Raw genomic sequence first — 26835 nt, forward strand, 5'->3', positions numbered from 1 at the left:
TTGATAGTCTACACTAGAGGACAAGGGGAAGCCCAACGAGCCACACTAGTCCAAGGCAAGGGACACCAATGGAGGCAAACCCTTGAAACTTGCTTTGACTTTGAGAAGATCAAAGGTATGGGAGGGAGATGTGGAAAAGCAGCTCAAGGTCGTCCGTAAAGGCCAGGCTCACAACTCCACCAAAATGCCTCTCTGCATTGACACTGAAGTTTGCTGAACCACCAAGGCATCCGATTTGTGACGTCTGTGTTCTTCAGCATCAATGTCAAAACACAGAAATGAAGCAAAACTCGACAACAAAAGAAAATTGCCAGAGCGGAAAAAGAAGCACGTCAAGGCTGAACTAGAGGCCCTAATCGAGAAAGCAGGAATTCATTGACTCTTTGAAGGGATGCAGTATGCCACTAAAAAAGCAAGTGGGATCAAAGTAACCAGAGGAGCTGGAAAAACCCCATATTACCCTGGAGTAATAACAAGTGTATCAGGTGGGGGAATCAACGAATGACTGGCAGGACATATATGCAGATTCTCCAGATGAAGAGGGGGAATCTTATCCACCACCAGATCACATCACTGCATACAATTCAGTAGTAAAGAGGGCTGCAGGCACTTATGGGGTTCAGCTGGAAGAGGAACGATTACAAGCATATTTTCTTTCTGAAAAACTGCTACCTGAGCAGAAGATAAACCAATTTCTCCCAGTGCTCCCAGGCATGCTGGACCAGAGCAGGGTCACATTTAAGGAGCCAGCTGCAGCCAAAGCAATAACGCCAATGGTGGTAGAAAAGTATGCCCTGCTAAACAGATGCGCCACCAACAGTGGAAAGAAATTAAGGAGCTACATGGAACACCTGCCAGAGGAGTTTAAGAAGAGGGCAAGCACCGTATTTCTGGAGCGAAAGACCATTCCCAACACATGCTTGAAATCCATGCTGAATGCAGCTGACACTCAGACAGCTCTGCACAGGCACCACCTTGCACAGACCAGCTTGGCTGAGAATCTCTGGATTCAAACATGTGATCCAGTAATCCATAATCGATATGCCCTTCAGAGGAGACAGCATGAAAATGTACAACAAGACCGCTAAGGCCATGAGAACCTTAAAATATAAAAGAACCTTCCGGGGATGTATGGCACCGAGAAATAGTACGACTTCATCAAGGGGAGCCATGCATCCACATACAGCTCTCGCAACTCTTCAGCAATCAATGGAGTGAGTCCACCACTTTCCCCACAATGGCAGTCCCATTAAACTCCAGCCGACCCTTTCATGGCTGCGAAAGGAGGGGGAACCACACTAGCAAGTGGCTGCAAACAAGGAAACCTCCTTCACAAGCTACCAGTGGGAACAATCCAAGGGTTCCTGAAGGAATGGGAAATCACCTCCGAGAAATGGTTACTAAATATCATAAAATATGGTTATTGCACAGTTAACAGGCCCCTCCAACAACATCGACAAAGAGGATAAAGGTAGATGACGGAGAACGTCTACAACATGAAGTGAAATAATTATTGAGCAAGGAAGCTATAGAGATGCACCGCAGAACCAAAGACTCAAAGGGGTTTACGTGAATGAAATGAAAAGACCATTTGTAAAGCGCAGTAGCTATCCTGAGGCGTCCTAGGGACTGCAGACATACGCGGGGATGGAGGCAGCTTAAGGTCTATAAGGGTTTATTGAAAAGCAGAGTTTTTAGAAGTTAGTGAATAGGTAGCAGGTTGGGCTCTGCCCGTATGTGGAGGGGAAGATTTCCACATTTTGGCTGAGTTGTAGGCAAATGAGCGGCCACCACCACTTGTTCTCTTAACTTTGGGGACTAAGGCGAGGAAGGAAGATGCCGAACAAAGCTGTCTGTTCGGTTGGTAGGGAGTGATCAGTGATTGGCTGATGGCCGGGCCAGTCTTCCAGAAAGCCCTGTGAGCAATGCACTGGGCCTTAAATTAAATTCTTTCCCTAACCCGGGAGACAGTGCAGGCTCTTGGGTCCTGGATAGGTTGACTGCCGACGGGGAATCCAAAGGAGTGTGCGGGCGGCACAATTTTGAATGGTCTGAAGTTTACGAATAGTAGATTGAGGGCCCCCTAAGTAGAGGGCATTCCTGTAATCGAGGCTAGCCAGGATGAGGCCCTGGATCATGATTTGTCTTGCCTGAAATGGGAGCAGGGGAAGGATTTTTCATAATAGCCTGAGCAGGCCTTAGCAGGAGGCTGGAAGCTATGCTGCTTGATAGTTAAAATTAAGAGAGTGGTCCAGCCAGATGCCTAGGCTTTTAATTGGTTTTTTTTGGGGCTGGAGCGGGCCGAGTCAAGTGGGTCACAGTAGATTCGCATTAAATGAGGGAGTATTTCCTAATGGCATGAGCTCAGTTTTGTCCCCATTCAGTTATAAACAGGAAAGTGTCATCCAATTGGCCACCTCTAGACTGCTACTCAAGTTGATTGGAGAGATGTTTGGCTGATTGAGTGCTACCACTAGCTGAGTGTCGTCGGCATAGGTGATGATTTTTATGCCGAAAGGACGGACAATCTCAGCTAGGGGGCTCATATATCTGTTGAACAGTGTGGGGCTCAGGGAGGAGCTCTGAGGCCCACCACAACTGACTGTCAGACTGTTGGAGGCAATATCGCCCTCAAAAACCTGAAAGGAGCGGTCAGCTCGAAACAACCTAAACCAGGTGATAGCATTTCCTGATACTCCTAAGTTCATAAGTCGATGGATCAGTATGTTGTGGTTTACAGTGTCGAATGTGGCACTTAGGTGGAGGAGGATGATTTCCGCAGATCCTCCTTGATCAAGGATTTTCCTAGCCTCCTCAGTTACTGAGGAGGGTGGTTTTGGTTCCTTGCTGGGGACGGAAACCAGTCTGGGAGAGATCAAGTAGGTAATTATTTTCCAAAATCTCTATCAATACTGAGTTGACATATTTCTCCAGAATCTTACTCCGCCATGGTAGCAGGGAGATCGGCCGATAGTTGCTAGGAATGTCATGGTCAAGGTTAGGCTTTTTCAGGAGAGCCTTGGCCATTGCACGCTTCATGGGCGGGTGGGGGGGGGGCAATGCCGGAGGAGATGGAAGCATTGAGCAGATCGAGAGTAGTAGGAAGAATGTTTCCTATGACCGACGGCAAAGCACGTGGAGGTGCCAGGTCAAGAGGGGAGCCAGATTTTATTCTGTGCATGATGGAGTCTAACATAATGGGATCAAGAAGGGGTAGGATATCCAGAGTGGCTGAGGGTCCAGGTCCTGAGTTTATGGTAGTGGCCAAGGCTAGAGTGAGGGGAAAGGAGGTATATATTAGTATTTTCTGGAGAAAGAAATCTGCCAGATTGTCGCTTCGGTTTGAGCATCAATTGGATTGGGGGGTTTCTGGGAAAGTTTGAGGAGGGTTTTGGCAATTCGATAAATTTCCTTGGGGGACGAAGCACCTGCCTTAATTTTTTCTTCATAGAAAACTACTTGAGAGGCTTTGATTTAATCTTTATAGGTTTTTATTGCCTCACTATATGCGGATTTGCTAGTAGGAGAGTAGTTAAATCGCCATTTCCTGTCTAGCTTTTTACAATACCGTTTAAATTCCCGTAATTTGGGAGGGTACCAGGGAGAGGTTGTGGCACTCCGTTTTGTTTGAGTGTATTTCATGGGAGCACAGCGTCTAAGGAGCTGTGGATCCAGCTATTATAGTCTTCATTAGCTACGATGGGGTTGGGGTTGCTGGATGGTCTAGAGCCTTCAAGGGCTGGCATCCAGAGTTCCAGGGGAAGTTTAGACCAGTTGCGTTTCCTACGAATGATCGTGTTAGTGGGGGAGTGAGAGTCGGAAGTAACCCAGGACAAAGGGATTAGGAAATGGTCGGACCAAGGAAGCGGGGATGGAGTTCTCGTTGTAAGTTCTGCGCAGTTGCTAAAGACATGGTCAAGTAGATGACCTTGGGTATGGGTGGGTTCGAACAGTAGCGGTTTGAATTGTAGTGCAGAACGGCTCAGTCAGTTCTTTGGTGGTGTGGTCGGAGACATTATCTAGATGGATATTGAGATCCCCTAATAGTGAGAAGTTAGATGGCACACATGGCAGATTCGCTATGATGGGGGCGGGGGGAGGGCATTGAGAAATTGCCCAAGGGCCCCAGGTGGACGATAAATGAGTAGCCTAGAGAAGGTAGTAGTGGGGGAGAAATCAATGGCGAAAGATAAACTATCACAATCTGGTACCAGGTTAGGGAGACTGCGGCAATTATAGAGCTCTTTGAAAATAATCGCTAGGCCTCCTCCTCTGCGATCCTCTCCTTGTATGTGGTATCCGTGAGGGAGAGCTTGGACGAGGTTAGGCTCAGAGTCTGCTTTAAGCCAAGTCTCTATCAAAAAGAGAGCATCCGGTTTTAGTACTTCTAGGAGCAGGGCGATTTCAGTGGAGTGCTTGGTAAGTGATCTACAATTTAAAAGGTACATATTTCGCTGGGTGCACTTGGTGTGTGGGTCAAGTTCAGTGATTGTAGGTTGGAAATGAAACCCACAGTGTCGGCATGTGTTGTGTTGGGCTGCCACGTTCCATGAGTGCTGGCAGTTTGCAGATAATACACCTTCAAGTTTAAGGAGGGAGCGGGAATTGTATCTCCTAAGGTGCAGATGCAAACAGGCAGGGGTTGTGGCCCCTGGCCCCGTCTGGGAGCAGACGGGCTTGCCTTTGGCGCGCCCACTGCGCTCGTCTGCTGCACGTGTGGAATGGCATCCGATTTAGTAGAAAAATGAAGCTCAGGCCCCTCCGGTCTCCAATCTGGAAGAGGGGAAATGAGCTGAAGCGTTACTGATACCCCCTCCACTCAAACGGGACAAAGACCCGTGGTGGACCGGGGAGCAGAGCTGGTACCAAAACCAGACAAGACGCTAAGACTTCTACTGGACCTGAGCTCATTTAACAAGGTCATAAAGACACAAATTGCAACCATAGACCTCAAGATGCCTACCTGCACATACCAGTAAACAAGCAGCACAAACGATTACTCAGGTTTGTAGTGAACAAGAGACTAACAATTTAAGTTGTTACAATGTGGATGAAAATCCGCTCCACGGGTGTTCACCAAATGTCTAGATGTGAGTGCAGGACACCTGAGACAGGAAATACACACCTATCCATACTTAGACTGTCTTGTGAAAAGAAAGACAAGCAGCCAGTGCACAATGAACATCAACAAGTTCATACAAACCCTGCGCTCACTAGGATTCTCCATCAATTATGAGAAACGGAACCCAGACGCAAAGAAACAATCACAGGGCTGATCCTGGACTCCTACTGGAAGGGCGAAACTTGTAGGAAAGAGGGTCAAAGCATCATACAGCAGAGTCACCTCTACCAGAAGGGGAAAAGTCTTATAATAGCAGTGGGGTAAATGATGAACATGATGCACTCCTGTATTGCTCTGCTCCCACACAAGACTACACATGAAACCAATACATGAATGGGTTTATGGCTCCTGAAGACTTAGTTTAGCCACCTGAAGTTGCCAAGGAGTGCGATGACTATTCTAAAGAAAGCAAGGTGACCAACAACAAGTAAATGCTACAGCAACAAATTGAAGCGATTTCTGCAATGGTGTAACAGGTCTGGGAAACAGACTGGACACAGGACGCCAAAGTTATAAGATTCATGACACATCTACTAGATAAGCACCTGTCCTATACCTTTATCAGGGTCTACCCAGCGTCTATAGCAGCTTTCACAAGAGGCATACAAGGGAGAAGTTTCTTTACCACACCAGTGATAAAATATTTCCTGGAAGGAGCAAAGAAAGTAGCACCCCCAAGAAGCGTGCCTGTGCCTACATGGAACCTTAAATTTTGCACGCACACAACTAATGGCATCACCCTTTCAATCCTTGCAGAATGCACAGTTTTGATTTCTAAACCTCAAAACCTTATTCCTCTTTGCTATCATCACACTGAGGAGGGTCAGTGAAATGCAAGCGCTCGTGACTCATTAGCCGTATCTATGGCTACATAGTCAAAGTGGTAATGAGGACAAACCCAAGGTTCATACCAAAGGTGGTATCAAGCGCCACTTTAACCAAGGTCTAGTTGTTGCAATCCTGGGAACTGTAAAGTGTGGCGAATGCACAGCGGGCGCGCCTAAGGCAAGCCAGTCTGCGCTAGTCAGCGTCCCGGAGGCAACCGGCGCTGGCCACGCTGCTGCTATTGCCCACGCCTGCATACACTGTAACTGGGATGCTTCCACTTCCAAGATTGAGATAAAGGCGGGATGGGAGGCTAAGTGCATCCTTGGTACCCAACCGGTCCCGCAGCATTGGGAGGACAGCCAGTTTAAGGCCCTGCTCCTCAATAGGTGGTCCCTAAAAAACACATGATCTACATATTTATGATCTGCTGCTAGATACAAGCCCTGATTTTTTTTGTTTCTAACTGAAGCACAGCTTAATGAAGGCTCTAACCCTACTATTGCGAGTGCCATTCCTCCCGCGTACCAGATCATAAGGAAGGATCGAACAGTGGGTATAAGCGGAGACGTCGCAATCTTAAAAAAAAAAAATCCTGCATTATAGTACCCACAGATGAGGTAGTGGGGGCGAAGACCTCGAATTTCATGTTGTAGTGTCCGCTCATCAATCTTTTGCCGGCATTTTAATTTATAGCCCCCTATGCCCTTGCCGATACATTCATTGAGTGTCAGTAACATCATATCTCCCCTTGTCACCAAACATAAACACTACCTGATACTTGGAGATTTTAACATTCATATGGACAAGCCAGCCGAGCAGGAGTCCATCGGACTGCGGGAATCTTTAGATCTTTTTAACATGGTCCCTTATGTCCATCTCCCTACTCAGTTGAAGGGACATGCTTTGGATCAGATTTTCTAAAATGTAAAAATAGAAAGTGACACACCCCTTCCTCTAGTGTGGTCAGACCACTATCTCCTTGGTTTTAGAGTCACTAAAGAGCCCAACTGCCCCCAATTTTAAGGGAAGGCACGCCCCAGCATTTTTAGAGCTTTCCATCAGATGACCCCAGACGCCTTGAGTGCTGCTCTCAGTCATCATCCGATCAACGTCAGTGGCAACCTTGAGAATTATGTAGTCTGTCTGGAGAACTGGCTACAGCTCCGCTCTTGGCAACTAGCACCCCCCACCTCTCGCTCGTAAAATCCGACTGAGCCTTTGACCCTTGGTTTACAGAAGCCCTCAGGAAGAGTTAACCCCTTCGGTGCTGGTGACGGAACCGCTCCGTCACCAGCGTCGGGTGAGCTGTGCTGGTGACGGAGCGGTTCCGTCATGGCCCGCCCCGCTCGATAGAACGCTCATGCGCGGCACGAATTCCGCGCCTGCGCTGAGCGTTCTATTGAGCGGGGCGGGCCGTGACGGAACCGCTCCATCACGAGCACAGCTCAACCGAGGCTCGTCACGGAGCGGCTCCGTCACGAGCATGCGGCCGCCGTGCGGCCGCGCAAATTCGTTAGCACTGCGGCGGAATAGCCGCCGCAGTGAAGTGGTTAAAGTGCCTGTAAACGTTTGGAGAGGGCATGGCAGAATAATTTCAATCTCAAAGATAAAATAATCTATAAACGGGCGTTGAAGGTCCGTTATAATATTTATGAGGGAAAGAAATATTTTTTTCATCCAAAATTAAGTCTGCTGAAAACAAAAGAAAAAAAATCTTCAAAATAGTAAAGAGTTTTTGTCTCCAAGTGCTGTCGACAGGCTCTTCACTCCTATTGAGGAATGGGTTAGCTATCTGGCCTCCATGAAAAAATTAAAATCATTCAAGACATGACCCGCCCCTGGCCAAGGGAGGGTTTGTTGGGCCCCCGATTCCTTCCACCCTCTGGAAAGGCCCACCTTTCTCACAGTTCCCTCCAATTCCTCTGGAAAAATCTTTGGAGCTTATGAAAGCCCTCAAGTCAGGCTCACTTACTGACCCATGCCCAGCTAAAGTGCTGGCGTCTATAGCCGAGATTATCAATCCAGCTGTGAATCTGATCCTCAATACTTCACTGCAGAATGGGCAGGTGCCAGACAGATGGAAGAATGCAAAAATTCTCCCACTTCTTAAAAAAAAAAAAAAAAAAAAAAAAAAAAACTTTGGCCGTCCGTTTGGTAGCCTCTAATTATAGGCCAATATCTCTACTCCCCTTCTTCTCCAAAGCATTGGAGAAATATGTGAATCTTGTCAATATGGAATATGTGGAAGTCAACCATGTGCTCCACTATAGCCAGTCTGGTTCCAGAGCAAACTTTAGTACTGAAACAGCTCTACTGGAAGTCTCAGAGGTTATCAAAGAAACATTAGCTAAAGGAGGCAAAGCGGTGTTGGTTCTGTTGGACCTAGTTACAGACCTTTGATACCGTGCTCCACAACTGTCTCCGTCCTTTGCTGCCCTCATCACCCCCATGAAGGTAGGGGTTCCTCAGAGCTCGATTCTGAGCCCGACACTTTTCAACTTGTATATGGTCCCCCTTGCGCATCTAGCAGAAGCAAGTGGCAGGACAATAGTATCATACGCAGATGATACTCAATTGCTGTTTACCTTTGATAAGGGCGCTGATTTTAGAAGGGATGGGATCAACAGATGCCTGTCAGAGGTGTTCTCCTGGTTACAACTGAACCTATTAAAGTGTAATTCGGAGAAATCTGAGATCATTTTCTTTGGTCCTTCTCCCAGTGATGTGTGGCACCAATGGTGGCCTTTGGACATGTCTCCTCCTGCAACCTCAGTAAGGACAGTCAAGAACTTAGGGGTCAAACTGGATGATGATTAATACATGAAAACTCAGATTCAAACAATAGAGGGGTCCTGTTTTGGCTTGTTAAAAACGTTAAAGCATTTTCTGCCCCTGCTTCCGGTGACTCACAGAAAGACGGTGGTCCAGGCTTTGATTGTGTCATGGCTGGACTACGTGAACGTCCTGTACCTGGGCCTTCCGGAATATTTATTGACCCGTCTTTAAGTGGTCCAGATTGCGGCGGCAAGGGCTATTCTTATGCTAGAACCTAGAACGTGGGTGTCCTACTTGAAAGCCCTGCACTGGCTGCCGGTCTGTAAGAGGATTCGGTTTAAAGCTCTGGTTCTCACCTTTAAAGCGCTACACGACACTGGTGCCTTTTATATTAGAAAAAGTTGCGCGTTACATTCCGCAAAGAACGCTGACGTCCTCATCGCAGCAGCAGTTGTCCATCACCAGATTCACCCGCATAGGCGGCCGGTCCTTCCAAGTGCAGGCCTCCCGTCTTTGGAACAGCCTGCCACCGTCACTTAGACAGGTGCAGGATTTACTCACCCTCAGGAAGCGTCTGAAAAACTTGGCTATTCTAGCAATAGCCAATAAGCTGAGTGCTCTGGTAGATTTACTGTCAGTTGTCGGTCTTGAGGTCTTTCAGCACTGCAACACTCTTATGAGTAGCTGTGCGCTCTAGAAGTACCTAGTTACCTTACATTACAAGCTATTGACCTACCACCCTTTTTTTCAGTTGCCTGAAACTGAACGGGGAGAGTGCATTTCAACACTGGATGTCTGAAGGGCAACTATGTACTACTTGCAAATAACAAAATATATCCGGAAAGGATAATAGTTCTTTGTCCTTTGCTCATGCAAGAAGAAGACTTCTGGTCACCAAAGGAACCATTGTGAGATGTATAGTGCAGACAATACAATATTGTCGCAAGGCAGGGGGGAACTCTTAAATAATGGGCCAAAGCGCATTTAACAAGTAAAAAAAAGGGGCAATGCTCACTTTCCTAGGCAGCGTTGCACTAGAAGACCTTTGCGCAGCTGCGACATGGTGATTGGTACATAACTTCTCAAAACATTACAGCATGGACATGCAGATCAAAAGGGAGGCAGAAGTGGGACAAAGAGTACTGAAACATTTGTTTGTAAACGCACACTCTGAAAGACCCAGCCTAGTCAAAGGAGGGCAAACCGCTCTAATCAATGCACCGCATGTGAATTCAGAAAAGCTTCACACTGCAAAACTTAATGGTTACCTGTAGCAGATTTTTTTAACTTGAAGAATTTTCTGGATTCACTTGCCATCCACCTTCGTTCACCCGTAGAGTTGTATTTACTAACTCGACTCAAAAGATCACTGATTAGGAAAAGATGAAATAATCTGAAGATTGCGTTGGGGGATTTACAGGGCGTGCGTCTGCCGTCAAAAACTGAGGGGTTTAAATAAAAATTGTCAACACTAATTGGGGGTGGGAGCAGAAACTAAACATAAAGGAGGATATTCTGTCCCAACCACTTGATGGCGCAATAATGCACAGAATGTGAACCCAGAAAATTCTTGAAGCTGCAAAACTACTACTACCAGTAAATAACCATTTTAGTAAGCACCACAAACCATTTTACCTTTTGTTAAATCTTTATATACTCTTTTCTCTGTACAGGCCGGCCGGTGAGCAGTGAGTGCCAAGGTGAGATGATTGATTATCGGCGAATGTTGATGGAGGATTTCTCTCTAAGCCCCGAGATTATCCTAAGTTGTCGTGGTGAGATTGAGAATCAGTGCTCCGGATTGCATCGCAAAGGTCGCACTCTACACTGCTTGATGAAGGTGGTTCGTGGAGAAAAGGGAAGCATGGGAAGCAACTGCCAACAAGCAGTAAGTGTAGTCTTTTGTATGATTTGTAGATCTTTGGCGAATAATGGTATTAATAATTGTAGAATTATTTGGTAATAATACTAAGGAAATGTTATGTGAGCAGTTTTGTAATGGAGAGAACAAGTAAGCAGCATCTTGCAGTATTGGTTGGGATAGTTTGACGGTATGAATCGAACACACTAGTTTAGCTTACAATTTTGACTTACCTCTGAAAGTGTGTTCTATTACACCAGCATTCTTGATTGCCCCGATCAAGCCTTTTGAGAGCATTCTTCTGGTCTAGCTATATCACAAGTTGATAGTAATTGAATGTTAACTAGGTTCATTTCATTTGTAGGACTTTTTGTAAAATACATCCACTGAGTATAAAGGTTTCAGTTGTGAGGTTCTTTGGAAACCAAGAGCTTAGGGCCATTTAAGTACTTTAAAGTGCTGAAAGCACGTTCTGAATCATAAGATCCTTATTAATGTTTCTATATATAGCATATCTCAGCCTATGTATTACATGCCATAACATTTTATGATTGTACCATGTGTTGCTGTAGGCACACATACTCTGCCTACTCCTGGTGTTGGGCTTGGATGTTTGAAAGTTGTTTTTCTTTGTAGAAAGTATTTTGTGCCATGTAGTGCATTGTGACTCCACACTTAGATGGCAGTGCTTATGGGCAATGACTCCATGTTTGATTGCTTTTTTTCCTCCATCTAGTTTGGACTTGTACCAACAAGACTTTGAGATTCGATGTGTCCTCAGGCCCACACTTAAAATTCGACTCTACCCTTGTTGCCCGTGCTTTTGACAGCCTTCTTTGAAGACAAATTTCAAGTTAGTTACCTACCAATTTCTAGGGACTCTGGCCCTCTCCTGGGCCATTTTTCCTCTTGCTTTCCCCTCCTTTGTAGAGAATGTACACAGATGTAGTGGACATATTTCCAGAACTGTCTCAAGTGCTAACAAAATACCTGTGATCAAGTAGTCTCAAGGTTTGTAACCTGTCTCTCCCCCGATCACAGCGATACTTAATGCAATACTTGCCTCACCTGCTGCTCGAAAAAGACTGTTTGATATGACCAGCAGAGGTGTTGGGCACATCAAAACATGCAGCAATAATCCTTTGAGAGACTTCACAACCTCTTCAGAGAACAAACACCCCTTGACGTTGAAGGAGAAGACTCCAGCCCTCCGAACATTCGTCCCCATCAGCCATCGCTTAGCACGGAGACAGTTTTTTTTCTCTGCCTCTGACCAGGAATAAGAGGTTTTCCTTTCTTTGATGCTCAGTTTTGTTTACGAGAACCTCTACAAGGACTTATGTTCCACAAAGACACTCATACTAAGCCTTTCGAAGAGGCCTGATGTAGAGACCGAGCTTCACTCGTATGTGGGTCGGGCATTATGTCCCTCTTCCAAAACTTACCAGCCTTTAGGGCCTCCACTGCCTTTAGGCTCTGGCGGGCACTATCAAAAGGCCTCAAAGCAGACAACGCCTCCATCCATGGGCAAGACCGCTCCATGGCTGCTGAACTTGAAGTTCCATAGGCCTCTGGTCCCTTAGAAGCAGAGGACCCTTTTGAAACCACAGCCATTGTCTGCTTCGAAGCCGCTGTTGTGTCCTTAGCCACCATCGACCCTGAAACCGCTATTGGTGCCGAAGACAGTCAACTGATGGCTCTGACAACTTGTAGCAACTCATCCCACAAAGGGTTCAAGAGTAACACGATACAAGGCAGCAATTACTTTTGATCAATCATGAAAGTGCGAACATTTTGATTAAATTACATCCGCCAAAACCCTTTGTGGCTCTTCCTCGAAAGAGAAGACTAACATACAAGGAGGAACTTGAGTTGGAGCCTCCTCCAGCTCCCAAGTGCATAAGGCCGGACCACCAACCTGCTCCCCTACAGTCCAATCAAATATTACTTAGTCTAAATTAAGCCATAAAAATACATCAACAAAATTGGATTATTTTAAAACCCCATAAAAACATTAAGAATTTCATAATATGTAATACAGTATGTGAACTAGAGACCGAAAATACAGTTTAAGTCTGCTATTTGAATATAGGCACAAGTCCTAAATCCAGTAGTCGCAATAATACTTTGTCTCTATACATCAGGCTTAGAAAATTTATTAGATGCTAAAAGTATCCAAAGCTAAATCTAAAGTGTCAAGGGCATAGTTTCAAGCCAGCTAAAATTAATTTCCACAAATATACTCAAATAAATTGCCACCCATGTTGCTTAGCCTGACCGCAGCCGAGATATATTTATGTACAGTTGTGCAGATAAATTCAGGTTGCATTAACAGCAGTGCAGGTCTGCATTTCCTAATGTTGAGTCATCAGTAAAAGTACTAAAAAGATTTTCCTCAGAGCTATGTTAAGGTTACACTAACAGGTAATGCAGCGTAGACTGTTTTGATACAGAATCACATGGACAGGGTACAGAATCTGAGTCTCTGTACACAGCTTTAGGATCGGATACAAAAATATGAGCTATGTTGTAATGAAATCTAACCAAGTAAAATCTGTGACCAAAAGATATGGACAAAATAAAGGTAAGGTTCCATATGAGTTATTCTTGATAGCAGTTGGTAGACAGCCACTGTCTGCGTACTACACTCTACCACCTTCCTATAACAGGGTAAGATAGCTGTGTTTGACTGACACTTTACTAAAACGGTTATTATGCTCTGGATTCTGAAATAGTTAGGTTTTCCCTATTTAAGCAAATTGGTCTTTAATGTACATCAACCATGGAATGGTAAAATATATTTCATCCTCAGTCTGAAATCACAGATAGCTTGAGCATTGTTTCTAATTTGGTCCTTACAGAAAGCCACAACAAAATAGGGTGCATTTTCACATAATCCTGTAGGTATAATAGCCCTGCCTCGGAGTGGCATATATATATATACATATATGTCGGCGTGCCGGGGTAAACAGCAATCTTCTCATAAATGTATTTTCAATTGCCTCGATGTCTATCTCTCGAATGCCCAAGATTTCTGCCCCAAAAGTGGCCACCGAAACACACTTGGCCCTGTAAATGTTAGTAATCACATCTCTGGGACCAGAGCCCAGTTTAGCAGAAAACTTAAAAATTTCAACTATAGACTGTTTTAGCTGTGATTTATTGACTTTCACTGGGTGTACCTAGGTACCTTTATCATCAAAACTGATCCCTGAATATGTAAACGTGGATACACGTAGTAATCTAGTGTTTTTTTTAATGTTTTTTTTACATAATTTGATTTCGCTCTGCTAACCGGTCTACTGCATACCACAATAGGATTTAGTGGCATCAATGGACAAGTCCTTCGTGAACTGAACAAAGTTGTCTAGTAACCCCTGCAGACTTACCACTGTTCTAGCCATTAAGACGCAGTCCTCTTAGACATTCAAGTAGGAGGATTCAAGCTTTTAGGTTATTTAAAGCAAAAAAAAAGGGGGAGCAAGCACACATCCTTGCCTAAAACCCCATCCAATTTCATAAGTGGGTGTGCATTCTCGGGCCCATACCGAATCCACCCAAACTGATCGGTATGTAACTGATTTAAAATATGCAAAAGCAGATAGTGTAGGAAGCTGGGTTTCTGTTGCAGTAACCCCGGCCCAATTTCTGAAGCACTTTGACTTGATGTGCCCTGTGTCCCTGCCAATCAGATTCCCAGGGCCTGTGTTCTTTCCCAAAACTGTACCTTGTACCCCCAATTGGCACCTCTCTGGCCACATGCAAGTCCCTTGAAAAAGGTACCATGAGTTCCAAGAGCACTGTGACCAGGGAAGGCCTCTAAGGCCTGTAACACATATTGTGCCACCCTTAGAGGTCAGACAGACAACAACCCCTCCCCCCCTCTGCAGGCTGCGTGTTAAGGTGCATAGAAAAGTGAAGAGTCAACATGGTACACATACCTGTGTGCCATGCCTGGAACCCATTGCCTATGGGATAGGTAAGGCAGCCCTCTAGCTGAGCGCAGTATACCACTTGTGAGGGTACAGTTGCATGAGCACTGTACCCCTACAGTGTCTGTCAATTTTTAGACATTGTAAGGGCAGTAACGCATAAAGAGCATATGGTCTGGGAGGTTGTCATTACGAACTCCACAGCACCATAATGACTGTACTGAATTCTGGGAAGTTTTGTATCAAACTTCTCAGCATAATTAACCTATACTGATGCCAGTGTGGGATTTATTATACCATGCACTCAGAGGGAATCTTAGAGGTGCCCCTGAAAGACAACCAGCCTCTGGTGGGTTCTCTGACAGGTAAACACCAGCCTGCCACCCCGAAACATGTTTCTGGACCCCTGGGGTGGGAGCCTTCGCTCCCTGAGCCCAGAAACAAAGCCTTTCCTGGGCGGAGGTGTTCACACCTCCCCCAGGTCAGGAAGGGCCTACTGTGGCAGGGAAGCTTCAAAGGCCTTGCTGCCTTTGTAACAAGATGTTCGAGGCATATGAGCTGCAGATTGTACACTTAGCATTAGATCGCCACCTGGTGTTGGGCTCGAATGATTGCATGTTGTTGTCGTCTTGGAAGAAGTCTTTGTAGTCACAAGATAGGTGACTCCTCTTTTGGACGACAGTGCGCATGGTCATCGGCTCCATCCTTAGATTGTTATTTTCCGCCACTGGGTTCGGATGCAACTTTTCCGCTCCGGTTCGAAAATCTACTTTTCAAGGACTTTGACGCGCAAAACTTTCCAAAAACAAACTTTAACTTCAATATACATAGACTTGACCTCATCACTTCGATTCCGGTCGTCGACGCGGGCTGTCTGGCCTAACCACATGGTGAGGCCTACACCTCATGGAAAGGACACAATTCATAAAAATGCCCCAAGTGTGGAGCAAAATTTCCACACAGCGACCATCACAAGGTGTGTAACCTGTGTCTGTACCGGAACACGACGAGTCGAGCTGCACAGCTTGTGTCCTTTCGATCCAAGAAGGCCATTCGAGATCGGAGGGCCCGCCGACGCGACATGCAGAGATCTGCTCCGGAACCGGTGGATATCTTTGACGAAGGTCCATGTGTCCCCGAAGAAGATTCTGATGATCTCCAGATCGTATCTGAGGCAGACGACTCCGATGACTCCATACCATCATGTCAACGCGCGAGTACGACTGCCCCTACCCCAGCCCCAACACCTAAACCAGAGGCTAAGGTCAAAACTCCGCCTTTGGGGTCCCGTGGAGACCGAGTCATTGCTTCGTAAGCATCGAGCTCAGCTCCGAAGAAAATATTAAAGCCTTCCGGTAGCTCCATACCGAGCAAACCGTACGTGCCGATACGGCCAGCTCCTTCGGCACCGAAACCAAAAGACGTCCCGGTTCCGAAAAAGAACCAGAAACCGTCGACTCCTAAAGACAATACGGCACCGAAACCAATGAAACCTGTGTCAGACGCTTCCAAGCCGATCAACAGCTTCCAGTCCAAAATCTTTGGTGCCGAAACCTACAAAGCCTGCTACCGATGCCTCCAAGCCCTCGAACCAGGCCTCGACGCTGAAAACGATACCTTCGGTGGCGAAAACTACGCCAAAGAACTATACAACAACTCCTAAGGCTAAAGAAAAGCAGAAATCCGGCTCGGAGCCGAAAAAATCTGCGCCAAAAGCGTTTTCTGAAGAAGAGCTTTTTACACCTGATCTTTTGCAAAAGAAGATATACATAGACCTAGAAACAGGACATGTTTCCACCACACCACACAGGAAGAGGAAGTCTGATACAGCACCTACACCTCCAGTGCCTGTCAAGAAGGACTCTGCCACATCTGCTATGCACCCTTCTTCTCCTGTATCTCCCTCTCCTGTTGTCCCTTTAAACATTACACCTCAAAATGTTCCTCTTCATTCTCCACAACATGCACCTCCTCAGGATGCTGATGATGATCAGTATAGCATGGGGGGAGGGAAAGACCCAGATGACCCCTTTCCCTACCTAACAGGTTCACCAGACTGGAAGTATCCAAACCCACAGGATATACCAGATATTCGTGACCCACACATATATCCATCTAAACCTTCTCCTCCAGATGATATTGGGTTTGGACACTTGAATAATAGGGCTGCCATCTATCACAATGTCACCATGCATTCAGATGAGGCAGAAGAGGACTTTTTACTAGACGCTTTTGAACATTCCCAAAAATCTGTACAAATACTGCCAATGATTAAAGGGGTTATTAAACATGCCCCAGAAGTGTTTAAAGATCCTGTGCGGGCTATAATCATAAACCCAAGGATAGAAAAAAGTACAGAGCAGCTCCTGGGGATCCTGCTTGCATTAAGGGACAGCTACCCTTAGACTCCCTAGTAGTTTCAAACGCTAGGAAAAGAGCAAATTCACAAACATCAGGAGAAGCACCACCTCCTGATAAAGAATCCAAAATCAAAGAATAGCTGCCCAAGCTAGTAATGCATGGCGCATTGCTAATACACAGGCCCTCCTCGCATGATATGGACTATGATCAGCTAGAGAAACTACTTCAACATCTAACTGATCAATATAAGGCACAAGCAGATGACCTCATACAAAAGGGTAAGCTTATATCTAACGCCTCCATTAAATGCGCACTAGATGTAGCAGACACTGCTTCCAGGGCAATAAACACTAGTGTCCTTCTTAGACGTCACACGTGGCTATGCATTTCAGAATTTAAGTAAGAGGTACAGACTACTATCTTAAATCAACCATTCAACCAACACCAGTTGTTTGCTCCAGAAGTAGACACAGCTCTGGAAAAAATGAAAAAATACACTGATACAGCCAAGTCTATGGGAGCTTTGCAGTCCACCCAAGCAAGAGGCTCCTTTCGTTGCTCCTTTTACAGAGGAGGTTCCAAACAAGCTAGAGCAGACAATTCAGCTTCCTTTAAAACTAATGCACAAGCATCCTCTAATAAAGGATTCTTTAGAGAAAGCTACAGAGGTAATAACAATAAGGGAAGAGGTCGAGGTAACAACAATCAATCCTCTTCCACCACCAAACAGTGACTTGCTTCAGCTCCCCCAACAGCATACCACTCCTGTAGTGGGGTGATTAACACAGTTCCTACCTGTCTGGAACTCCATCACAACAGACAAGTGGGTAAGACAGATTATCCAGTATGGTTACTGCCTAGAGCTTACATCTACCCCTCCAAATATGCCACCCAGACAGCGTCCAATGTCCACAGAACATCTAACGCTGTTCCAACAAGAGGTTCTCTCATTGCTACAAAAAGATGCAATAGAGCTAGTTCCATTGCAACATCAAGGAACAGGGGTCTACTCGCTCTACTTGCTAATACCCAAAAAGGATGGGGACACTGAGACCAATTCTAGATTTAAGGCCTCTCAATCTGTACATACACTCAGATCATTTTCACATGATCACTTTACAACAAGTGCTCCACTGTCTCAGCGTCGACCACGACGACCAGACCTGTTCCGACTGCCGGGCCCTGACTTCGAAGGCTAGACGGAAGCGGTCCCGTAAGCGACTCGAACTCCGGCAGTCGGCCCCGCGCAAAGAGGTCCCGGTCCGGACGGAGGTCGAGGGACCAATCGCGGGTGCGGAGCCATCATAGCTCCGGGAGTCGACATCACTCCTCAGGGTCGAAGTCGTCAGGTAACCACAAGAAGTCGAAGAGACGTCATCGCTCTTCCGACTCCCCCGCGACGCGGCCGGGGGGGGGGTTCCAGGTGGCACCGCCCACGCGGCTCCGTCTGAGTCGCAGGCGCCGCGTCCGGCCTCATACCCTCTGGTCCCTGGGCCTAACGCGGCGCCGGAGGAGATCGAGCGGTTCCTCATGGCCATGAGGTCCCTCTCTCCTCCGACGGGCTCCGCGGTGCCTTCGGGCCCAGCGGACCCGTCTGGGGGTCCTAGCTCGTCGGGGGCTTTGGCCCCGACGCCGTCGGGTGCTTCGACTCCGCCGACGCCTTCGGGCCCGGCGCCGCAGGCCCCCGCTGGATCCGGTTCCGGATCCGGGTCGTCGCCGGTGGACTTAAGGACCTCCCCGGCGCCGACCCCGCAGGTGTCACCCCCGGCTTCACCCCCGGCGCTGTCCTTGGGCTGCGCCGTCCCCGATGCCTCCCTCGACCCGGTTCCGGCGCCGGTGCGGTGCCGCTGGGCGCCGCTTCAGACGCCGTTCGGAGAGTTTACTTTCCCTGAACCGGCCCCATCATATTCTAACCCTGAGTACCAGGAGATGGGTGATGAGGAGGATTGGGAGGGGTCTGAGGACCCTCTGGCACGTGAATGCCAGTCTCAGGAGGACTGGGCAGGTGACCTTGGGGAGGCCAGTGGTATTGACACTTCGCCAGACACTGGCTTTGTCTCACCTCCTACCGTGGCTACGGAGGAGGGGGCAGCCTATAGTGTGGTGTTGATGAGGGCGGCCAAGGCCTTGGGCCTTGAGCTCCCCGTCGCGGCCGTGAGGACTAACCTCCTCACTGAGGTCCTTAAGCCGCAGTCATGCTCAGCCGAGCCTCTGCTGCCGTTTAACGAGGCCTTAACCGACGTTCTTTTGGGCACGTGGTCCAAGCCCGCTACGGGTGCGCCCGTAGATAGGAACGTGGCCAGACGCCACCGCCCGGCTCCGGGCGACCCATGTTCCCTGTCCACCCACCCCACCCCCGAGAGCCTGGTCATCCAGGCCTCCAATTCCCAGACTGCATTCCCGTCTGCTCCGCCAGACAGGGAATCCAAGAGGTACGAGCAGTACGGTAAGAAGATCTTCTCTTCCCTTAGTCTGGGACTGCGGTCTTCCAACACCGCATGCCTCTTGGGCCGCTACACCCACTCTCTGTGGGATACGATTGCGGAAGTGCTGCCAGAGTGTCCGTTGGAGGTACGGGCCAAACTCGGCCAAGCCCTTGTGGAGGGCCGGGATGCAGCCAGATATTCTATCCGGTGTGGGCTGGATACCACCGACTCACTAGGTAGAGCGATGGCAACGACAGTGGCGGTCAGACGCCACGCCTGGTTGAGGTCCGCCAACTTTTCGGCCGATGTATAAAACACACTGATGGACGTGCCGTTTGATGGCCGTCGCCTTTTTGGCGACAAGGCAGACCATGCGCTTGAGCGCTTTAAGGACTCCAGGGCTACGGCCAAGTCCTTGGGCCTCTCGGCCCCGCACGAGCAATCGGCTGCCTTTCACTCCTTTCGTGGCCACGGAAGGGGTGTACCCACACGTGCTGCCAGCCACGCTCCGCAGGGTAATACCCAACGCGGTGGCGGCCGTGGAAACCGCCGTGGCGGCGGTCGGGGTCAACGGCGAGATCAGTCCACACCTTCCCCCGCAGCATCCGCCTCAAAACCCTCCTAGTCCGTGCTTTCAGGCCCATGTGACGCCAGTGGGGGGCAGGGTTCGCCATCACCACCTCCACTGGCGCACTGTCACGTCGGACAGGTGGGTGCTGCAAATCGTCCGAAGGGGCTACTCCCTCCCCTTCGAGGCGACTCCTCCAGCCATGCCACCGCAGAACCACCGTGTATCGGGGGATCATTTGCGACTTCTGCAGGAGGAAGTTACAGCCCTCTTGGCCAAGGGGGCCATCGAGCGTGTTCCTGGGCCAGAAGTAGGGTGTGGTTGCTACTCCCACTACTTTCTGGAACCCAAGAAGGGCAAAGGGGGCCTACTCCCTATCTTGGACCTACGGAACGTCAATGGCTTCCTCCGGAAGGAGAAGTTCAAAATGCTGACTCTGGCTCAGGTCTTAGCTGCCCTGGACCCGTGAGAGTGGATGGTAGCGTTGGACTTGCAGGACGGTTATTTCCACATCCCCGTCCTGCCGGCCCACCGGCGCTACCTGCGTTCACGGTTGGCCACGAGCACTTTCAGTATACCGTGCTCCCCTTCGGCCTTACCAGCGCCCCACGGATGTTCACAAAGGTGATGGCGGTGGTCGCAGCTCATCTGCGCAGGTTAGGGGTTTCAGTCTTCCCCCTACCTCGACGACTGGCTGTTGAAGGCGGGCTCGCCCCAGACAGTCTTCAGCCACCTCCAGACTAGGGCAGATCTCCTGCACCAGCTGGGGTTCTCCATCAATGTGCCGAAGTCTAACCTGTGCCCCTCTCAGAAGCTCCTCTTCATCGGAGCGGTTCTCGACTCGGCGCGGTTTCGGGTTTATCCACCCGAACAGCGGGTCCGGGATATTTAGGCACTGATTCCGATATTTCAGCCTTTATCCCGGGTCTCGGTCAGGTAGACGCTGCGGCTTCTGGGGCTGATGGCCTCCTGCATCCTACTGGTGCATCACGCCAGGTGGCGGATGCGGGCTCTGCAGTGGGACCTGAAGTTTCAGTGGGCCCAGCATCAGGGCAACCTGTCCGACCACGTCCTGATCTCGGAGGGCACTGCGAGACAGCTGCAGTGGTGGCTCACGGACCGCGATTGGGTCAGTGGCAGATCCCTCTCCCTTCCCCAGCCGGAGCACGTAGTTGTGACCGACGCGTCCCTCCAGGGCTGGGGAGGGCACATGGGAGAGGCGGAGATCAGAGGCCTCTGGTCTCCGGCCTAGTCCCAGCTCCATATCAACCTTTTGGAGCTGCGGGCGATTCGTCTAGCACTGAAGGCATTCCTCCCCTCTGTCCGGGGGAGTGTAGTGCAGGTGTTCACGGACAACCCCACCGCCATGTGGTACTGCAACAAACAGGGCGGGGTGGGGTCGTGGACCCTTTGCCAGGAGGCTCTGCGCCTCTGGCAGTGGCTGGAACAGCAGGGCGTGACCCTGGTGGTTCAACACCTGGCAGGTTCTCTGAACGCCAGGGCGGACGAACTCAGCCGTCGGTGCATGATGGATCACGAATGGCGTCTGAACTCGGACGTGGCGCAAGGCCTCTTTCAGCGATGGGGAGAGCCTTGGTTAGATCTATTCGCCACCGAAGAGAACTTCCAAGGCGGCACTCGCTCGGCGACGCTTTTCGTCGCGTGTGGAGTTGCGGTCTGTTGTACACCTTTCCGCCTATACCACTTCTGCCCAGAGTGCTGAAGAAGATCAAGCGCGACCGGGCACAAGTCATCCTTGTGGTTCCGGACTGGGCATGAAGGTACTGGTATCCAGAGCTACTCAGTATGTCAGTCGATACCCCGGTTCGTCTGCCTCTTCAGGAGGACCTTCTGTCGCAGCAGCAGGTGACGGTCCTCCACCCGAACCTGTCCAGTCCAGTCTCCACCTCCATGCTTGGAGATTGAGCGGCGACAGTTGAGGCCATTTGACTTGCCTCCTGAAGTCTGTAATGTCATTCTGGCAGCCAGGCGTCCCTCCACTAAGTCTGTATACGCCTGCAGGTGGAACAGATTTGTGGCATGGTGCACAGCAAAGGCTGTGGATCCTCTTGCTGCCCCTCTTTCTTAGGTTCTTCTCTTCCTTCTTTCTCTTGCCCAGCAGGGCTCTGCTCTGGGCACTATCAAGGGCTCCTTTCTGCCCTTTCAGCCTTTCTAAGGCTGCCTGATCAACCTTCTTTGTTCAAGTCCCCTATTGTAAATCGATTTCTGAAGGGCATCACACACACATTCCCTCCTGTTCCGTTTGTGATGCCTCAGTGGGACTTGAACCTTACGTTTCTGATGTGCGCTCCCTTTGAGCCACTTCACAATTGTCCTCTCCGTCTTCTTACCTTGAAGACTGCCTTCCTGGTTGCCATCACCTCTGCCAGGAGAGTGAGTGAGCTCCAGGCTCTTTCTTGTACTCCTCCTTTCCTTTCTGTCCATCCGGACAAGGTTGTGTTACGTACCAAGCCATCTTTCCTGCCCAAGGTTGTCACAGCCTTCCACATTGGGCAGTCCATCACCTTGCCAACCTTCTTTCCGCCTCCGCACCCCTCTAAAGAGGAAGAGCGGCTCCACCGCCTGGACCCAAAACGTGCGCTCTTACTATCTAGATCGCACACGCCAGTTCCGGGTGGATGACCAACTCTTTGTTGGTTACGTGGGCGCTAAGAAGGGGAAAGCGGTACACAAGAGGACCATTTCCCGGTGGATCATCTTGTGTATCCAGGCATGTTACTCCTTGGCTAAAAAGGAGCCCCCTGTTGGATTGCGGGCTCATTCCACCCAAGCCACGGCGACTACAACTGCCCTGGGCCGGGGAGTGCCCTTACAAGACATCTGTCAGGCAGCTACGTGGGCATCACTGCACACGTTTGCAAGACACTACTGCCTGGACAGCCAAGTCCGGAGGGATGGCTTCTTTGGCCGTTCTGTCCTCCAGGACTTTCTGGTGTGACTATTGGTTCGCAGACCCACCACCGGGGTTGGGATTGCTGGGGTATCTATTCTAAGGTAAGGAATCTATCACTAACGTGTCTCTTTCAGATGCACAAGTTACTACTTGTGTAACGCTATATCTGTAAGAGACATTAGTTAGTGATAGATTCCTTACCGACCCACCCATCCACCCGTTCTGCGAACCGATATCTAGGGTTAGGGTTGCCCCCTTTCAGGGCCCTAGTTTCAATGGCACCAGTGTTGGTTTTTGACATGGCTCAGCACTCCTGGCGTGGAAAAGCTGTGTCTAAGAACTGATGTCAGCACGCGGAGGCGGCGTCTAAGTACTCCTCCGACGTCATCATGGCGCCCACGACGCCGACGACGGACGCGGAGCCGCAGACGACGCCTACCGACGCGCAAGGGTACTGCTACGCAAACATTTCCGGATCCAGTCTGACGCCTGGGGGATATTCTAAGGTAAGGAATCTATCACTAACTAATGTCTCTTACAGATATATCGTTACACAAGTAGTAACTTGTGCTTCACAATAAACCACATCTACAGCCCTCTCATATACATCAATACCTAGGGGCTACAATAAACACCAATACAGCTCTAGCTTATCCCAGCCAGGATATAAAGCATTCAAGCCTTAGTCACAAGGTTTCAAAACCAACACTCTCTCCCAGCCAGAGTGTTCATGCAACTCATAGGCATGATGGCAACCTGGATTTTTTTTATACCATATGCAAGACTGCAAATGCGTCCTTTGCAGGAATGTTTAGCACATCAGTGGAATCAGGCACAAGGACAACTGACGGACCTGGTGTTGGTAGACAGCCGCACACATCGCTCTCTGCTGTGGTGGAACACCAAAAACTTGTCTAGAGGGCGGCCGTTCCTCGAGCCTGTTCCACAACTAGTACTGACAGACGCATCCCTGACAGTATGGGGAGCACATCTGCTCCACCACACAGCTCAGGGAAGATGGACTGCTCAACAAAAGGTGCTTCACATCAATCACCTAGAGTTGCTAGCGATTTTCATGGCACTAAAGTCCTTCCAAGTACACATACAGAACAAGGCTGTCTTAATCCGGACGGACAACATGACAGCCATGTACTACATACAGAAACAAGGAGGCACACATTCCCTGCAACTGTCCCAACTTGCCAAAAACATTTGGAGATGGGCCATTCCACAAAGGTATATCTGTTGGCAGAACACCTTCCAGGAGTTCACAATCAGATAGCCGATCTGTTAAGTCGACAGACACAACAGATTCACAAATGGGAACTACAACTGCAAGTTCTTCAACCATTCTTTCACAAGTAGGGTCATCCAGACGTAGACCTGTATGCCACACACAAACGCAAAATGCCCAACCTTCGCCGCCAGGTTTCCACACCCGTTGTCCAAGGGCAATGTGATATGGATGAACTGGTCAGGCCGATTTGCGTACGCTTTTCTGCCAACACCACTAATACCACTGTTGGTAAGCAAGCTCCGACAACAGTCTCTGAAACTGATTCTGGTAGCTCCCACATGGGCACGCCAACCATGGTTCATCACACTGCTAGAACTCTCTAGTTCCACACCAAAAACTGTCTCACACCATCGATGTTAAGGCAGAACCATGGAGACATCAGGCATCCAGATCCAAATCAACTGAATCTATCAATCTGGCTCCTGAAGTCTTAGACTTTGGTTACCTTAACCTGCCACCAGACTGTATGAATATCATTAAAGAAGCCAGAAGACCTACTACTAGAGCTTGCTATGCTGCTAAATGGAAAAGATTTGCCATTTACTGCAATAATAATCACATTGATCCCTTAGATGCTTCCATCCAAAATATTATCTGTTACCTTCTACATTTACAAAGATGTAATCTAGCTTAATCATCTATACGTTTACATCTTGAAGCCATTGCTGCATATCTGCAAAACAGACAACATATGTCGTTGTTTAGAGTACCAGCAATAAAAGCTTTTATGGAAGGATTACAAATGAATATTCCTCCTAGGTTACCAACCTGTGAGAAAGTGCCATCTTTCTTGCCTTGGTATGCCCCCCACTTTTTTTCTGAACTGCTGATGTGCTTTGACTGAGTGTGCCCTGGGCTCCTGCCAACCAGGTACCCAGGGCCTGTGTTCCTTCCCTAAAACAGTGTTGAAACTAAAACCCAATTGGCATCTCTGCCCACCTGTCAGTCCCTAGTAAATGGTACCCTAGGCACCCAGGGCATGGTGACCAGAGAAGACCCCTGAGGGCTGCAGCACTTATTGTGCCACCCTCAGTGGGCCTGTACTCTGACACCCACACACTGCCTTTGCAGGCTGAGTGTCTAAGTAACAGAACTAAACAGAGAGTCGACACCCCTGTGTGCCATGCCCACAGAACCCACTGCCCTGGCATACTTCAGTCACCCCTCTAGCTCGGTGTCCTATGCCAGAGGTGTGGGCACAGGTGCATGAGCCCTGTACCCCTACAGTAACCAGGTCCATTCCTGGGCACTGCAAGTACAGTGCTGCCATTAAGAGTATATGGTGCTGGGAGTTTGTCATCACTAACTCCACAGCACCATAGTGGCTGCACTGAAGATAGAGAAGTTTAGTATCAAACTTCTCAGCACATTACACCCACACTGATGCCAGTGTGGGATTTAATGTAAAATGCACGACCAAGGGCATCTTAGAGATGCCCCCTGAAACTCGACCAACTCCCAGTGACCTGACTGAGTGGCTGCATTGGCTGCCACCACCAGACATGTTTCTGGACCCCTGGGTCGAGAGCTTGCTGCTCTCGGGGGCCTGAAACAATGCACATACTGGGACGAGGTGCCAAGCCTCCTCCCCCAGGATGGGCAGGTTTCACGAAGGAGAAGTTTCAAAGGCGAACCGCTTTTGTGAGCCTCTCCAGACCACTTGCTGTACTCGGTAACTGGTCCCCACTGGTTCTACTCCCCACTTTGGGCTGGAGACCCGGCGGGAAAGCAAAAGGAGGAAGAGAGGTGTGCCCACCTCTGCCAACTCCACCCCTAAGGTGGGGGAGGCGAGGTGAAGCACAGCCTTGAGTCCCCGCCATCTTGAGGATGGGGGGACCTAGCCAACCAGGGACAGGCTCCTGCCCCCCTCCCACTGGAGAGTGGCAGAATAGGGTGTGTACCCACCCCAGGGAAGGGACCCATATGTCCCTGACGTTTACCTACCTGTAACGCCCCGAAGGTTAGTATTTGGGGGCACCCTGAACCTTCCTTCCTCAGATCCAGCAACCCCAAGAAAAGGAGAAGGATGAAAACCCCTGCAGAGCTAACAAGAGGACGACCCCCACTGACTTGGACCCAGCCCTACAGGCCTGTCTCCCCACGAACCTGCTCCTGCAAAACCCCAGCGTGTCCGGCGGCCAGCAATCTCAAAAACCCCGGAGGACCTGCCTGCATTCACTTTCCAAGCTGTTTCTTCCGCGAACACCAGACGTGTTTAAACTGCAGCTTCTGGTGCCAGCCAGAGACCGCAAATCCAGCCCACTCTGCAGCTGCTGAGCCCAGGTGTCTAGCCCCCCCCCCCCCCCCCCCACCCGGCGATCCTGACCCGAGATCCGGCGACTCCAGACGACGCCTGCAGCCTCAATCCAGTGGACCCACAACCCCGTGGCCTGCTTGCCAGCAGCCACCAACCGGAGCCCCCCTATCCTCCATAGGATAACATTGGGCCTCAACACTCTGCACCCGGCCGCCCGAGTGCCGCTGAGGGTGCAACAACAATGCATCACTGACCCTGGGAGACTCCAGAGTCTAACCCCAGGACCCTAACTCCAAAGACAGATTACCTGCCTGGAAACCGATAACCTCTTTTTCCTCAAAGAATAACATTGACACTTTTTCTCCCAAAAAGTTTCTAAGTGTCGACTTTTGAAAACTACAAATATTCCTTAAAAATCGGCCGAATAACAAAAAGCATTTTCTCAACATTTTTCAGGAAATGTCCCAGTGCTAATTCTAGGATCCATCACTTAG

The 26835-nt window shown here is 49.1% G+C and overlaps 1 protein-coding gene across 1 annotated transcript in view; it reads left to right on the top strand.

The window, feature by feature from the left end:
* The window catches only part of GLG1 (golgi glycoprotein 1), a 694561-nt gene that overhangs the window by 258582 nt on the left and 409144 nt on the right, over positions 1-26835 (top strand). Inside the window, exon 8 of the mRNA XM_078669216.1 lies at positions 10399-10613. Within this exon, the coding sequence (XP_078525342.1) occupies positions 10399-10613 (215 nt within the window). The remainder of the gene's footprint in view (positions 1-10398; positions 10614-26835) is intronic.

Source organism: Lissotriton helveticus, chromosome 12 (assembly GCF_964261635.1).
Source record: "Lissotriton helveticus chromosome 12, aLisHel1.1, whole genome shotgun sequence".
NCBI classification, from domain to species: domain Eukaryota; kingdom Metazoa; phylum Chordata; class Amphibia; order Caudata; family Salamandridae; genus Lissotriton; species Lissotriton helveticus.